Source organism: Nicotiana sylvestris, chromosome 11 (assembly GCF_000393655.2).
Source record: "Nicotiana sylvestris chromosome 11, ASM39365v2, whole genome shotgun sequence".
Classification (NCBI taxonomy): Eukaryota; Viridiplantae; Streptophyta; class Magnoliopsida; order Solanales; family Solanaceae; genus Nicotiana; species Nicotiana sylvestris.
The window spans coordinates 97,176,782-97,194,500 of record NC_091067.1 but is presented as its reverse complement, the minus strand read 5'-3'; the positions used below and the strand labels follow the sequence as shown (position 1 = coordinate 97,194,500).

Sequence of the window (17,719 nt, the reverse complement as noted above, 5' to 3'; positions counted from 1 at the left end):
AATTAAATATTTACATGCTAAAATATAAAAAATCTTGGGGAGGGTCAAAAATCACATGTCTACATAATCCATAGAATATTGTTAGTTGCTAGAAGAATTAGTGAAGAAAACAGCAGGACAATTTACAGTGCATAGGAAAAAAATTGCAGACCGCGGATCGCAGAAAAAGGAGCGCGGCCATGAAGGCTGTACCACGGACCACAGAAAATGCATCGCGGCCGTAGAGGTGTGGGGATCAGACTACCCACCCTCTGATTCTATCACACCCCTCATCCCCGAAAAAGGAGGAAGGCTGCAGTAGTTGCACCGCTATCCGCAGAAAATCAGCCGCGGTCGCAGACCCTCATTTATATCTTTCTTAACTTTATCATCGCGGACCGCGGAAAATTTATCGCGGTCGTAGAGAGGAACCGCTGTCAGCGGAGTTTTCCACCGCTGACCGTGGTTATCAGGACTTTAAAATCTCAGATAAAACATATTGCCACGAACCGCAGAAAATCAACCGCGGCCACGAAAGTTAAAATTGGGCCCAACACACCTAGGGTTTCAGATGTTCTTGCATTTTAGCAGTCGCCTCTATATTTTTAATTCCACTAGGTGTTCATTAACAACTCCTAACTATATGAAGCCTAGCCTAATTAAGATTAAACAACCCTAGGTTAAAATTTAAAGAAAAGGGGAAGAAAAAGTAAAAACTAACAGGTAAAATAACAACAAATACAAAATTGAAGACTAATAAGTGAAATGAAAATGTGAAATGTACAAAGGAAATGGACTCTAAATCTTGTGCATGCTGCTTAGGGTATGGAGTGAACAGTGAAATTAAGTTTGAGAGTGAAATGGGCGAAAAGGGAAAAAGGCCTTATGACCGCCTATTTATAGAAAATACCCAAGGGCCCACACGATCTTACCTACCGTGGTCCGCGCTGGTATAAAACTGAAGTGCTGCAATTCTGAGACCACCGCTGAGAGTAGAAAATTCTCCACGACAACGGTAAGCCACCGTTGACCGAAGAAAATGCATCGCGACAACGGTTGAAACTTCAGAGAACCCCCATTTTCGACTTTTTAGCACCACTGACCACCATCAAATTCTGCCTCTGTGGTAAGACCACCGCGACCACGAAAAATAGAGCGCAGCAGCGGTCCAATCTTTAGAGAGTGTCAAATTTTTCCAGCTTAGTCCTGCACTGCATCAAACATCCCTACACACATCTCACAACTATTTAGTTCAAAAACAAATCCTACACTAAGAAGAAAATCAACAAGAAAAAGAAGAAAAACACATGGGTTGCCTCTCAAGAAGCGTCTGATTTAACGTTGCGGCACGACGCAGGTTATCATCAATCACTTGAGATGGATCATTGCTACCACGTGGCTGTCATCAAACTTTCCAAGATAGTGTTTGACTCTGTGTCTGTTAACTCTGTTGATCTCACCATTTTTGTTTTTCAAATGAAGAGCACCAAACGGAGTCACAAGCACCACCTCAAAAGGTCTACTCCATTTTGACTTAAGCTTTCCCGAAAACAATCGTAACCGGGAGTTGAACAAGAGAACCAAATCAGCCACTTTGAACTCATTGCCACTAGAATACTTGTCATGTAAGTACTTCATCTTGTCCTTATACAAGGACGAGCTGGAGTAGGCATGAAATCGGAACTCATCAAGCTCATTGAGTTGCTCCACCCGGAGATTTGCTGCAACATCCCATTCAAGATTCAACTTTCTCAAGGCCCACACGGCCTTGTGATCGAACTCAATCGGGAGATGGCAAGCTTTCCCAAACACCGACCGGTATGGAGACATACCAATCAGAGTCTTATAAGTAGTCCTGTAAGCCCACAAAGCATCATCTAATTTCTTCGATGAATTGGTCCTATTTGCATTAACCGTCTTTGACAATATCTCTTGATCTCCCCATTAGAGACCTCAACTTGCCCACTCGCTTTAGGATGGTAAGGGGTAGAAAACTTGTGATTGACACCATACTTTGCAAGCAAAGTGTCAAATGCCTTATTCGAGAAATGAGACCCTCCATCACTGATGATTGCTCTAGGAGTGCCAAACCGAGTAAAAATACTCTTCTTGAGAAAATTCACAACACTCCGGGACTCATTGTTGGGTAAAGCCACGGCCTCAACCCACTTTGAAACATAATCAATGGCTACCAGAATGTACGTGTTAACACAAGAACTCACGAAAGGTCCCATGAAGTCAATACCCCACATATCAAATATGTAAACCTCAAGAATAGTGGTGAGAGGCATCTCATCCTTCTTTGAAATTCCACCTGCTCTTTGACATTCATCACATCTCTTCACAAGCTCGTCCTCATCTTTGTACAATGTAGGCCAATAAAAACCACAACTAAGCACCTTTGAAGCTGTCCTTGCCCCACCATGATGACTACCGTAGGGAGAGGAATGACAAGCATCCAGAATACTCCTTTGATCCTCTTATGGAACATATCTCCGGATCACACTATCATTATAGATTTTGAACAAGTAGGGCTCATCCCAGTAGTAGTCCAAGCTATCCCATTTAAGCTTCTTCCTTTGGTTAGAAGAGAGCTCACACGGAACAATACCGGTCACAAGAAAGTTGGCAACATCCGCAAACCAAGGCATGTTATTCATAGATACAGAGAGGAGTTGCTCATCAGGGAATGAATCATTAATTTCGAGGCCATCACAGGGCCTCCCCTCTTCCTCCAAGCGGGAAAACTGGTCCGCCATTTGGTTTTCACACCCTTTCTGATCCACAATCTCGAGGTCAAACTCTTGAAGCAATAAAACCCATCTCATCAACTGAGCTTTGGAATCCTTCTTTGTCATCAAGTAGCGGAGTGCTTCATGGTCGGTATGAACTATCACCTTCTTTCTGATCCACAATTGCTAACAACTCTTTTTCCGTTACCGTATAATTCACTTGAGCATCATTCACTGTTTTTCTTGCATAATACACCGGGCAAAACATCTTATTTACTCTTTGGCCCAAGACAGCTCCTACCGCATTATCGCTTGCATCACACATGAGCTCAAAATGTAAGCTCCAATTGGGTGTGGTAATAATGGGAGTGGTTGTCAATTTGTACTTGAGAAGTTCAAAAGCTTTCATACATTCCTCATTAAACACGAACTTGGCATTCTTTTCCAATAACTTGCACAAAGGATTCACTACCTTAGAACAGTTTTTGATGAATCTTCAGTAGAACCCTGGATGCTCAAGAAAACTCCTAACCCCCTTGATTGAAGTGGGAGGAGGAAGCTTTGAGATCACTTCAATTTTAGCCTTGTCCACCTCTATACCGTGCTTTGAGATCTTATGGCCGAGGAGAATGCCCTCCTCGACCATAAAGTGGCATTTTCCCAGTTAAGAACAAGATTGGTCTCTTCACACCGAGCCAACACCTTGTCAAGATTCTTCAAACATTCATCAAAAGAGTCACCTACAACACTGAAGTCGTCCATGAACACTCACAAGAAGTCATCCACCATGTCGGTAAATATAGCCATCATACACTGCTAGAATGTAGCCGGTGCATTACACAAACCAAATGGCATCCTAGAAAAGGCAAAGGTGCCATACGAACATGTGAATGTGATTTTCTCCTGATCTTCTGGAGCAATCAAAATCTGGTTGTAACTTGAGTACAACAACAACAACAACAACGACCCAGTATAATCCCACAAGTGGGGTCTGGGGAGGGTAATATGTACGCAGACCTTACCCCTACCCCGAAGGGTAGAGAGGCTGTTTCCAGGAGACCCTCGGCTCAAAAAAGCAATAGGAGATGATATATTAGTGCCATAAAAATGCGTAATAAAAATAACAACAACAATATATAAGAGATATGAAATATGAAATACAGGATACAAAATACGAAATACGAAATAGATGGCTGGTATAGTACAACTAGAAGGGAAAGCCCTGCATCAATAGACGACCAATGACATTCCTAGTCTAACTCCTAACTGGATAGTCTCCCTCTATTGTGCTGTAGAAATATTCACTCTCCCCTAACCTACAACCTTAATGCTCGACCTCCATAATTCCCTATCAAGGGCCATGTCCTCAGTAATCCTAAGTCGCGCCATGTCCTGTCTACCATCTGGTCAAGAAAAGGCAATGAAAAGTGATCCTTGTGGGTCACTTTATTCAGATTGTGGTAGCCCATGCATACCCTCCATCCGGTGACAATCCTAGTAGTAATCAACTCATTTTGCTCATTGGTAACCACAGTCATACCACCCTTCTTTGGCACACATTGCACCGGCGAAGTCCAAGAACTATCCGAGATGGGGTACGCAACCCCTGCATCCAACCACTTGATCACCTCTATTTTGACAGCCTCTTGCACAACCGCATTCAACCTCCTTTGATGTTCCACGGAGGTCTTGGCATCATCTTCAAGTATAATCTTGTGCATGCAAAAGGCGGGGCTTATTCCCCGAGTATCAGCTAGAGTCCATCCAATTGCCTTCTTTCTTCTTTGGAGCACCTCTAGTGTTGCATCTACCTGCATGTTAGTAAGATAAGATGAAAGAATAACATGTAAATTTGAACTAGGGCCTAAGAATTCATACCTGAGATGTGAGAGCAAAGGCTTCAACTCCAAAATGGGAGGTTCCTCAATTAAGGGCATTGTTGGTGGAGTCTTTCTGTTCTCAAGATCCAAAGAGAGCTTTCAAGGCTCATAAGAGTTAGAGCCCATTCTATGCAAAGCATTGACACACTCCACCCGACCTTCATCCTCATTCACATCAAGGTTCAACAATACCGCTTCTAGAGGATCCTCCACATTGATTATTGTACTAGTATCATCAACTATCACTTTCGTGACAAGATCTACAAAAGTGCACACTTCAGTACTATTTCGTTGCTTCCTTGATTTGCACACATGAAAGACCACTTTTTCATGACCCACCTGGAAGGTGAGCTCCCCTGCTTCCATATCAACCAATGCCTTCCTAGTTGCAAGGAAAGGTCTTCCCAATATGATCGGAACCTTATAATTGACCTCGCAGTCCAAAATCACAAAGTCAACAAGTAGAATAAACTTGTCCACCCGAAAAAGAACATCATCGATAATACCAAGCGGCCTCTTTATTGTTATATCTACTATTTGCCACCTCATTGAAGTAGCCCTTGGTTGACCAATACCCAAAGTTTTGAACACGGAGTAAGGCATCAAATTGATACTTGCTCCCAAATCGCATAATGCCTTTGCAAAATATGCAATCCCAATGGTTCATGGAATGGTGAAAGTGCCGGGATCTTCAAGCTTTGGAACCATCGAGTGCACAATTGCACTTACTTGATGAGTCTTTTTGATGGTCTCACAATCCGTGGATCTCTTTTTATTCACCAAGTCTTTCATGAACTTGGCGTAACCCGGCATTTGCTCAAGAGCTTCCACCAAAGGAACATTGATTGATAAGCTCTTCATCATGTCAATAAATTTCCTAAATTGGTTCTCATTCTTTTGCTTCGCAAGCCTCTAAGGGTAAGGTGGAGGAGGCCTTGGCAAGGGAGCCTTAGCCTTGGGTACTACCGTTTTCGGTATATCTATTACGTGTTCCCTAGATGGGTTCACATCATCTTGAGTCTCCACCTCATTATCATTAATATAAATTCTCACTTCCACATTCAAATTCACTTCACTCACATGCTCATCAACTATAGGAACATCATCATCTTGTACTTCAACCTCATCACTCACAATTTCATTTTGGTTGGAGGTATTCCTATCACCACCTCGACCGCTTCTAGTAATCACCGCCATTGCATGTCCGGTATTGTTCCCACCCCTCAGGTTTACTACCATATCACTAGGTAAATCCCCCTTAGGGCGAGTATTCAAAGATTGCAAAATCTTGCCAAGTTGAACCTCTAAATTTCGGATTGAAGTATTGTGGGATGCCAACTAGGCATTGGAGTCGGCATTCTTCTTCATCATTTGTTCAAACATCATCTCGATCCTTCCCATCTCATTGTTTGATGAGCTAGGACCTTAGGACGGAAATGGAGGTGGGTTGTTTGGTTGTTGATATATCGGGGGCCTTTGAAAGACTTGCCCCCGATTCCCTTGATTGCCATTATTCCAACCCCCTTGGTTGTTGTTTCCTCCCCAATTGTTGTTGTTGCTACTCCAGTTGCCCTGGTTGTTCTAGTTTCCCCCATTCTGATTGTTGTTCCCACAGTTGCTATTGCCTTGTTGGTTTTGATTCCCCCAATTTCCTTGGGATCTCCACTATTATTGTTGGTTAGGAGCATTGCCCCTTTGTCCTTGGTAATTGTTCACGTACTGCACTTCTTCACTTTGCTCATCATAGCCGTCATCTTGATTGTAACCACCACTACCTTGCTCATATTGATCCGGACTACCTTGACCTTGTTGACCACTTTGTCGCCTCTTATTGACCAACATGTTGACACCTTCCATAACATTTACTTGTCTAGGAGCTTGAACTTATTGCAATTGAGCTTTTGCCAACTGGTTCATTGTTGTAGTTAACTCTGCTATTGCCTGACCATGATCATGGAGCTCTTTGTGCAAGTAGATGACAGTGGAGTCACCCTGTGGCACATTGGCTCGACCTTTCCAAGCTGAGAAAGTATCTGCCATCTCATCCAATATCTCACACGCATCAACATAAGGTGTGTTCATAAAATCCCCCTACTAGCTGGTTCACTACAAACTGATTGGTCGTGTAATGCCATGGTAGAATGTCTGCTAAATCATTGCTTCGGTCATGTCATTGTTTGGATAATCTTTCACCATTGTCCGATATCTCTCCTAGATCTCATGAAGTGGTTCATTAGGTTCCTGTTTGAAGGCCAAAATCTCATCTCTCAAAGTCACCATATGCCCTGGTGAAAAAAACTTAGCTATAAACTTGTCCGCCAACTCATCCCACGTAGTGATGGAATGGTTGGGAAGCCTTTCGAGCCAGTCCAAAGCATTCCCTCTAAGTGAGAAAGGGAATAATCTCAGTCGCAATGCATCCTCTGACACATTTGTTTGCTTGCTTTCCCAACAGGTATCCACAAAACCTTTAAGATGTTTATGTGCATTCTGATGGGGAGCAATTGTGAAATACCCTCGTTGATCCAATAAAGTCAACATCATATTTGTAATTTGGAAATTTCCCACCCGGATCTTGGGTGGGACAATTGCACTAGCATAGCCTTCGTTTAGAAGCACCCGAGGAGCCACTCTTGGAGGTGGCGGAGGAGGGTCTGGAACATTATCATTAGACTGGTGGCCTCATCTTTGACCATGAGGTACTATAGGCACCTCATCCTCACCATTATAATCTACCTCCTCCCCTGGCAAAATATTTTCAAGAGGATCATTGTTTGCCATTTTGTACCTAAATTGATGACACACACAAGTTAGTAACACGGAAGGAAAGAAAAACAAGACATAAAACTAGTCAGATAGATAGCCAAAACCGTTTAGCTCCCCAGCAACGGTGCCAAAAAGTGATTGGGTCCAACCCTACACCACTATAGAGTGGCAAGAGCGGTCGATCCAGCTTTTAACCGAAAAGGACGAGATCGAATCCACAGGGAGCTAAGATATGTTTGGAGTTGGATTCCTATCTAATCTAGCGATGTGCAGTGTTTTTGGTTGCACTTCCAACCATTCTTTGTTTGTTTGATACTTTTAATTTAATACTAATAATGCACAAAATTAAGCTAAGTAGATATTTTTGTAGGGTTTTCTAAATGGATAAAAAGGCACTAGGGAAGTGACTTACTCCTAGGTGAGTATCTAACATAATCTAAAACTTAGGACAATAATGTTATAAGTGGGATCATGATATAGCCAATGCACGAAGATACTCACTCTATACCTCTCGGTAGATTGAGTGACTTTGCCCTAATTCACTTTCTCAAGCCCAATTGGGTGTTCAATTTGTGCAAGCAAAGTTGGCTCAAGTCGAATGTTACTATCTCTAGGTTTAACCTTTTAATTGGGGCTATCAATCTCTTGAATGCACCCCAATTCCTTGTTGGCCTGAATTTCCTAGACTTAAGCTCTCTTTCTCAAGAAGAGACTAAGTCAAAAAGGCACAAATTAGTGTCTGCAACCACCAATTCAACATAAAAAGCACAAATCAGGCCAAATATCAATCACCCATAAACATCTAGGCCCTAAAATAGAAGACCCATTAAATACCCATATTAGGGTTGAGCCACAACCTTAGCTAATGGGTTTAGCTGCTCATAATTGAAGAAAAAATCATAGATTGAGATGAAATAGAAGCCATAAATGTAATTACAAGTTAAGAATCTAAGACTAATTGCTAAACAAGCTATAAAATTACTCAAAAAGGAAAAAACGGCGGTTTCACGTGCTCAGCTGAACAAAAGATAACCTAAAAATCTGAAAAAGAAGTATTTATACACAACTAAAATTTTCGAACAAAAATGCCCCTAACGGAGGTACCGCTGACAGCAGAAAATGGACCACTGTAGCAGTGAGGCTACCACGGATACATAAAATCAAGCGCAGACCACAGTCTTTAACTTTCAGCTCAACTTCAGACTCTCTAAATCTCTCTTCCGCTAACCGTGATAAAAGGACCGCTGTCACGGTAGAGGCACCGCAGCCGCATAAAATCACCGCTGTTCGCGGTAACTTGCAGTCCCAAAAATGCAGCTCTCTGATCTTTGCCACCGTGGATCGCGAGATCAAGACCTCCTCAATGATGAATCCTCCGCGTCCGCGGTTGATTTTTCGTTGTAGCGCTCAGTTGACTCAGCTTTCACTTGTGCAGACTTCACTCCTTTTTGAGCTGATTTGACTTTCTTGTCTCTTTTTGACCAAACACTGCAAACAAGCACAATAAGTTAGCTTTTGAGAATACTTGTACACACTTTTAATCTAAAACTCAAGCAAAAAGGAGCATAAAATAGACTAGAATCCCTAGTTATCACGGGTCAAGATAACCTCTTTTTAGTATTTTGAGTGTGCGGGAGATTCTGAATGAGTTTTGAGTGCTAAAACAAAGATTTTCTTATTGCTGGTTTTTTATGGGTAAATAATGATGAAAATGTCATTTATGTCCCTAAAATTTTCAGGCTTCCTTTAAAACGTTAAAACATCATATCTCCCTCATTTTAAAGCCAAATTGGGTGAGTCAAAAGGCTATCTTGGGTATAATCTCATAAGAATTATGTTGGGTATATCAAATGTGAGTTTTGGTGTCATCTAGGATCTAATTCGTGCTAGAACAAGTGCTGTATTTTTTTACTTGTTCTAAAACTTAGTCATTTTTTCTCACAAGGTTTTGGAGCTTGGATTTGGGCAATTTTGGAGGGAATTTAATAATTTGGATTGGGGTAAGTATTTTGACTCAGATTTATTTATATTTAATGATTCTAACCTTAAATTTAGCGATTGTTTGATGAATCAAATTGAAGAAATTGGAGAATTTAGTAACAACTTTTCTAAAATATAAATTGATGATTTGAAGGCCAATTTGAGGTCGAAATTGGATAAAATTGGTATGCTTAGACTCCTACCGGAATGGGTGTTCAGAATTTATGAGTTTTGTTGGGTTTCAGGGTCCGGGCCCGAGGTTGGCTTTTTGAGTTTAGTTAAAGATCGATGCTTTATTATTCAAAATCGTTTTCTATTGCTTTTGTTTATGATATTAAGTTATTTCGTTTAGATTTGAGCCGTTCGTAGGTTGTTTCACACTGGAACGACTTCTTAGAGTATTGATTTAGCTTCTTTGAGGTAAATGCCTTACCTAGTTTTGTTGGGGAAATAATAGTAAACAGTGGAAATGAAAGACAACAGAAAGTGACTTCGGGACCTGCGAACATCAAGTAGGTATACCTTGTCTTCATCCGCGCAAATATAAGTCTCAAAACCAACTCAATCAGAAGTATCTGGACCTACACAATAAATTGTGCATAAGCATAGCATGAGTACACCATAGTGGTATCCAGTAACTATCAAGCCTAACCTCGATAGAGTAGTGACGGGACCAGGTCAAGACACCTATCAGACATATAAACCTGTGCAAGATATAACACAAAACTAATAATGGAAAGAACATCAATGTAAGACTAACAACGGAAAGATTATTGATTTACAACCAATAATGAAAATAATGAAAGCACAAATAGCAACAAGAAGTAGACGGGAATAAAGCAGTAACATAATCTGAACATCTAAGAGATATAAATGAACTCAAATAAGGAAAAATATATGGAAACTCAATTAATCCAATCGTTCCCAATGCATAGACTTGCAACAAGAACTACCCGATGCATCACACCTCATAACCACAAATCATGAGTAAATTTCCAAATCCTCACGTTTGGCACCTTGTGCCCATAATAACAATAACCTTCGCATGGCAAGGCCCAAGTGCTACCATGTATATTGTAACCGTGTCAAATATGATTTAAAATGATCGAGAAATATATATTTAATACTAGATAACCGTAATAATAATCTGAAATAAAGTAAGGCGTCAGATAATATAATGAGTTTGTTTTAGAAATCAAATAATAAAGTAAAGTAAGAATAAGTTATACAAAATAGAGTATCATATAGGTTTAGCTTAGAAATTAATAAAATAAGTAAAATATCGTATTTGAACAAAGAAAAAAACCCATTAAATTAATGAGTTAAATATATAATTTGTTAAAAGTAAAGTGTGATGAAAATTTTCAAGTAAAGAAAACATCGAATAAGGTGACAAATATAATTTGAAACTCAATTAATGTAAAAATGAGAAAACCATTTAAAATAATAAAGCGCCGAGTGAGATAACGAGTTTTATTTTGAAAGTGGCATGCGTGAAACACCTTAAGAATTCTTTTATTTAAAACAGCTAATTTACCAACAACTCGAACGAATATGAGATAATTCTCTCATGCACATAAATTCACCTTGACAATTAATTTTCCAAGAAATAACGGAATCACATATTAGCACATTAGGATAACATAACAAACTAAGTAGAATGCATGACTCGCACAAGAAGTCAATATCGTTCCAATACTGGATTAACAACGGTCAACCCAATAAGATCAAATACCGGTGAAATAATTTAAGGAAAAAAATAATAACCGTCCAACCGATAAACCGTTCCAACATAGAACACACCATGAGAACAACAATTTAGGATAACTTTACTGTCACAATAATTACAACATATCAATCTATTGCGGCGTGCAATCCGATCCCAAGTAATAATAAAAATATTTATTACAGCATACAATCCGATCCCACAAAATAATAGCAATATCCGTTGTGGCGTGCAACCCGATTCCACATAATAATAATAATATCCTTTGCGGCGTGCAACCTGATCCCACCTATATCATATCATCCATCCTTATCGCTCCATATCATATCTTTTCATATAATTTCAATATCGTTATAGCGTGCAATCCGATCCCTAAATAATAGGAATTACACAAACAACTACAACCAACTACAGAGTATCAACAAAACCAAACGCAATAACGAAGCTACACAAGAAGTCACAAACAGATGATAATGTTACACGATAACTCCCAAAATCACATAACAAGTAATGACAATTTATAAATAAAGACACGATTATTAATAATCAATTAATCATTAAGACATGTAACAAATGAGGCATGAATTGACAAGTAATTACATTTAACAAATAAATCACATAAGAGTGAACTTGACAATAAAAGATAGAACATGTACTAACAACTTGAAGTAAGCACGTAAGAGAAAATTCAACAATGAAAAATATAGCATATTCTGACAAATACAATTAAATACATGAAAGAAGCTTAGAAGTCTATACTGATCAAATACCACATATAAGCCCGTATACACACTCGTTACCTCACGTACAAGTCTTCCACATATTTTGAATTAGTACCATCTCCCAAAACCTAAGGGGTAGTTTCCCTCACAAAAAGTTAGGCAAGATACTTACCTCAATTAGGCTGATTCATCACTCAAAATAGCTTTCCCTCTTAAAATACACCCCCACTTGGCTCAAATCTAGCCAAAAGCGACTTAACAATAGCAAGCAATGCAATAGAAACCAAATTTAATTAATAAAGCTATGATTTTTATACCATTTTCAAAAGAGTCAACCCAGGGCAGCCCGATCAAAACTCGAGTCAAACAGTAGGTCTCAACTACCCATAATCCCACGAGTTTATATATGTATTATTGTTTTCAAATTCGAGTCCAATTAGACTTTCAAATATCAAATTTTCATTTTTCAAAATATAGACAAAATATTCATAATTCCTCTTATATGCTCATGAATTTGATGTTAAATGTTATATATAATCATGAAATAAAATTAAAAATTGATTAAAATCACTTACCGAGTAGTTTAGTACGAAAATCACTCCATAAAATCACATCCTACCGACTCTAGGATTTAAAATATGGTAAAATACATCTAAGTCCCAAAATACTTAGCTATAAACAAGCTGCAGATGTCACAGTTGCGACCTTTGCGAATCCCGCAATTGCGAAAACTTGATCGCAAAAACGACCACTGACCAATTCTGTTGATGTTGATACCTAATTTTGCCCTCATATTTTACAATGTATTCCATATACTTTTAAAATATCATTTTGCATTTACAAGGGTCATATAAGTATTTTCTATATATTTTTTTTTTATGATTTTTAAATGTTTTAAAATTGATTTTCTTGCACTCAAATTACTCAAGTATTTATTAATTATTCTTTCAAATTATTTTGTGATGACTTAATCATCTGAATTTAGTTTTTATACCTACATGTACACATTATAATATTTTAATTTATTTTATATAATTACATTTGCATTTTTATGCTAATTACACAATAATAGCCTATACTTTACAATTGATTGCATTTGTCTTCTTTTTTGGGGTAAAAATATTTTTTACATTTTTTAATCTTCAAATATTGTTTTAAGGTATTAATTTTCATAAATGGAATTTTTATATTTTATTTAACTATTTTTTAAATTATTTTTCCTTAATTTCATGTATTTAAAATATAGCCCACGTTATGCAAATTTGCGGACCATATTAATGGCCCAAACACCCCAAATACCTGGCCCAATTCACAAATCCCAAGCCAAACGAGCCTCTAATTTGACCCGATCAGGGACCCGCTCATTTGACCCGCCCCGTTTCCTATTCGATCTTGGCCACTGATTTTAAGTGATCAACAACCCATAATAAATCCCATATTCTCCTTATATCCCTGTGACCAAACCCTAAAATGCACTTATCTCTCCACAGCCGCCCTCACGTGCTCTCTTCTCCCTCAGAGGCCATACCCTAGCCGACCTAAAAGATCCCAACGTCCTTCCTCATACGCGGATCCTACTTACCTTTTCTGTTATTATCATTCATTTATGGTAACTTTCGCTACCATTATAATTATGGCAATTCGATCCTCACATATTTGGCTTTGATTCTATTGTTCTGTGTGCGTTTGTGGTTCTATACATTGGAGAAAAGAAAACTCTCTCTTGTATCTAGTATATCTTCGTTGATTCCATTGTGATTAGGGCTTGTGAATGATTCGCCCTGAATTTGATACCAACTAGGGTTTGGGTTCTGAATCTTCTTTTAATGCTTCTATCATTGATTGCATGTGATATTTTCTTTCCTTATTTTGTGTTTAATTGATTATCTTCTATGTTTGTTCGTTCAACTTCTACCACTATATAACCCCTTCCCCAAATCCCCCTAAGACAAACTTGAATGATTGTATTATTCTCTCATTCTCACTTATTATACTCTGAAACTTGATACCTTGGCCGGTTAAAAGCCAAAGCCATTGTGATTTTGCTTCTTTTTGCTACTGTTAATTGAATTACTGCTGGAAATTTCTCTTCTCATTTGCTTGTTCATTAATTCTGTCATGACCAAATTTCATTATAGGTCGTGATGGCACCAACACCATTGTTAGGCAAGCCAACACTAATCAAACAAGTGGTTTTCCATTTAAATAAATTATTAAGTGGTGACATTTCCTTATTTGTTAAAAAGATTTAGAAATTTGCAAGTGTAACATAAATAAACAGAAGCAATGAGTACAAATCGAATCATGTAAGCAAACCCAAAATCATAAGTCTACTAGTGTATGTGCCAAGATCTGGTGTCACAAGTGTGTGGGCAATCTAGTAGAATATACAAAAGAATGCTAGCCTAGTGTCTGAAAAGAAATAGACAGAAAAATAAAACATAAGGGAGACTCCAGCTGCTGCAGAACGACTCGGAAGGCAGCTCACCATGAAGTCTCGAGGTAGGGATCAACTAAGCGTGCAGGACGGGTAACTAGATGCACCTGCCTCAGATCCTGTACAGTTAAGTACAGAAGTTTAGTATGAGTACATAAACAACATGTACCTAGTAAGTATCCAGTCTAACCTCGAAGAAGTAGTGATGAGGGGTCGATGTTTATACCCAATTTTTTCCTATATATATATTTTAATATACATATATACTTTTAAAATAGCATATATAGGCATATATAAGCATACACAAGGTCTTTATAATTTTCTATAATTTTAAAAGGTTTTAAATTGATTTATTTCTTCCTTTTACTTATAAAATTCCCAATAATTATCCTTCAAATTATCGTTATAGTAATTTAGCCATCTCAACCCTATATTTGTGCCAAAATAGTGCTTAAGTATTTTTAGTGCATTTTTATAATTGCATTTGCATTTTTTAAAACTAATTTGCATATAATTGCAATATTAGCCCTATTAATGTATAATTACATTTATATGCATAAAGAAATATTTGTCAAAGGGAGAATATTCGGAACATGCAAACCACACTCAGAAGCGCACACTCCAGAGATTGTCCAATCACTTCTTCCATAGCGGAGGGAACTTATACAGAAGAATTCCTGATCTGGGTTTACTAAGATGTGTCGACGCAAATGAAGCTTCTAAGCTACTTGAGGATGTGCATGCTGGGACCTGTGGCCCACACATGAATGATTTTGTCTTGGCTAAGAAGATACTCAGGGCCGGTTACTTTTGGATGACCATGGAGACGGATTGCATCCAGTATGTCCACAAATGCTTTCAATGTCAAGTGCATGCCGATATGATAAAAATGCCACCAAACGAGCTCAAATAACAAGCTCACCTTGGCCATTCGCCGCTTGGGGAATAGATGTTATTGGTCCAATTGAGCCCATTGCTTCAAACGAACACAGGTTTATTCTGGTAGCCATTGATTACTACAAAAATAGGTAGAGGCTGCATCTTACAAAGCTGTAACCAAGAAAGTCGTCGCAGATTTTGTCAAGGATCGTATTATTTGCCGCTTTGGAGTTCCCGACTCCGTTGTTACTGACAATGCCGCCAATCTTAATAGTGATATGATGAAAGCTATGTGTGAAACTTTCAAAATCAAGCACAAGAATTCCACAACCTACAGACCACAGATGAATGGAGCCATAGAAGCTGCCAACAAAAACATTAAGAAGATACTAAGGAAAATGGTAGAGAACCACCACCAATGGCATGAGAAGTTACCCTTTTCTCTATTGGAGTACCGCACCACGGTTCGCACATCAGTTGGGGCAACTCCCTACATGCTGGTTTATGGTATCGAGGCTGTCATCCCAATCAAGGTGTAGATTCCTTCTTTAAGAATCATACAGGAAACTGAACTCAGCAATGCAGAGTGGATAAGGAGTCGCTTTGAACAATTGGCCCTTATCGATGGAAAGAGGATGAACGCAGTATGTTACGAAGAACTTTACCAAAACAGAATGTCTAGAGCTTTCAACAAAAGAGTCAAACCAAGACAGTTCGCACCAAGGCAGCTGGTATTGAAGAAAATCTTCCCGCATCGAGATGAAGCCAAATGGAAGTTCTCTCCCAACTGGCAAGGTCCGTACATGGTTCACAAGGTCCTGACAGGAGGAGTACTCATACTTGCAGAAATGGACGGAGAAGTCTAGCTAAAACCAATCAATTCAGACGCAGTTAAGAGATAATATGCCTAGATTATTTTACATTTCTCATCTGATGTAATTGAACTACGCCTGACCTGATTCCCATTTAAGAAGGGATACGTAGGCAGCCTTATGGGTTCGATCATATCACAATAAAATTTTTATTTTTCCCCAAAATCAGAAATATGAGCAGAATTTTAAGGAGGGTCCTCAAAATTCTGAAGCAAGTCCAGCCGACGCCAGTGCATGCCCTAAAATCAGAAACTGGTTAAGAAATAGGGGCAGAATTTTGAGAAAGATTCTCAAAATTCCAAAAAGATTCAGCAAGGCCTATTATCCGTAAACAATCAAAGGACACCTACCGAACTAGGGAAGAATTTTGAGTAGGACCTTCAAAATTCCAAAATAGGAGAGGTGAAATGCCTTTGAGATTGTGTTACAGTCACTAGTTCATCTAAATGTATCAATATATTTATGAAATAACTCTATTTTTTTTATCAAACTGCATATTTTTGAAAACTCTACTTTCATAGCAGTCAGGTGTCACCCAGGGGAACTCGAAAGGCTTTTAGAATGGAGCAAAGCAAAGCCAGCCGATAGAAACACGAATCAACCTCCCCCTCACAAAACATACAATTTCTCTTTGAACGCAGGCAAATCCGACGTAACGATAACATCCACGTAGCAAGATCACTATCAATAAGGCCATCAGGTACCAAATATATCTCCAGCTAAGACATATACTACTCTTTGCATGAGGCTAATCCCTACCTCCCTATTTGCATGAGTTTAATCCTTGACTCCATCCTTGCATGAGGCTAATCCCTGCCTCCATCCTGCATGAGGCTAATCCCTACCTTCATATCTGCATGAGGCTAATCCTTGCCTCCCTATCTGCATGAGGCTAATCCTTGCCTCCCTATTTTCATGAGGCTAATCCATGCCTCCCTATCTGCATGAGGCTAATCCTTGCCTCCATACCCGCATTAGGCTAATTCTTGCCTCCATACTTGCATGAGGCTAATCCTAGCCTCCATACTTGCATGAGGCTAATCCTAGCCTCCATCCTACATGAGGCTAATCCCTTCCTCCATATCTTCATGAGGCTAATCCTTGCCTCCCTATTTGCATGAGGCTAATACCTGCCTCCCTATCTGCATGAGGCTAATCCTTGCCTCCATACCCGTATGAGGATAATCCTTGCCTCCATACTTGCATGAGGCTAATCCTTGCCTCCATCATGCATGAGGTTAATCCTTGCCTCCCTATTTGCCTGAAGCTAATCCCTGCCTCCCTATCTGCATGAGGCTAATCCATGCCTCCCTACCTGCATGAGGCTAATCCCTACCTCCTATTTGCATGAGGCTAATCCTTGCCTCCATATTTGCATGAGGCTAATCCTTGCCTCCATATTTGCATGAGGCTAATCCTTGCCTCCATATTTGCATGAGGCTAATTCTTGCCTCCCAATTTGCATGAGGCTAATCCCTTCCTCCCTATCTGCATGAGGCTAATCCTTGCCTTCATTCTTGTATAAGGCTAATCCTTGCCTTCATATCTACATGAGGCTAATCCCTACCTCCGTATTTGCACGGGACTAAGCACTATCCTATTTCACACAAATCTTGCTCTATTTCTAGCACTATCTATTTGTTTATCAATCAGGCTAAGCTCTGCCATCCATTTTATAAGACTAAGCCTTGTCTTGTTAGCATCATATTGTTGCATATCATGGGCTGAAATATTGCTAATCTATCC

General features: G+C 39.2%; 1 protein-coding gene across 1 annotated transcript; it reads right to left on the bottom strand.

Annotated features, from left to right (window-relative positions):
- Positions 1-1,347: 1,347 nt before the first annotated feature.
- On the bottom strand, positions 1,348-5,788 carry LOC138881365 (uncharacterized). Its single transcript, XM_070161588.1, has 8 exons — positions 5,558-5,788; positions 5,321-5,446; positions 4,784-5,227; positions 4,187-4,522; positions 3,312-3,425; positions 2,506-2,897; positions 1,993-2,409; positions 1,348-1,879 (listed from the first exon to the last, which is right to left on the bottom strand). The coding sequence occupies exons 1-8, from the start codon at positions 5,786-5,788 to the stop codon at positions 1,348-1,350; spliced, it is 2,592 nt and encodes an 863-aa protein (XP_070017689.1).
- Between the last annotated feature and the right edge of the window lie 11,931 nt (positions 5,789-17,719).

Excerpts from the sequence above, each read along its gene's own strand:
- LOC138881365 (XM_070161588.1), bottom strand. The coding sequence starts at position 5,788 with ATGGCGGTGATTACTAGAAGCGGTCGAGGTGGTGATAGGAATACCTCC. Across the intron at positions 5,228-5,320 it reads CCATCAAAAAGACTCATCAA|GCATTATGCGATTTGGGAGC; the intron begins GTAAGTGCAATT and ends TATTTTGCAAAG. Across the intron at positions 2,410-2,505 it reads TACTGGGATGAGCCCTACTT|TCATCATGGTGGGGCAAGGA; the intron begins GTTCAAAATCTA and ends TCCCTACGGTAG.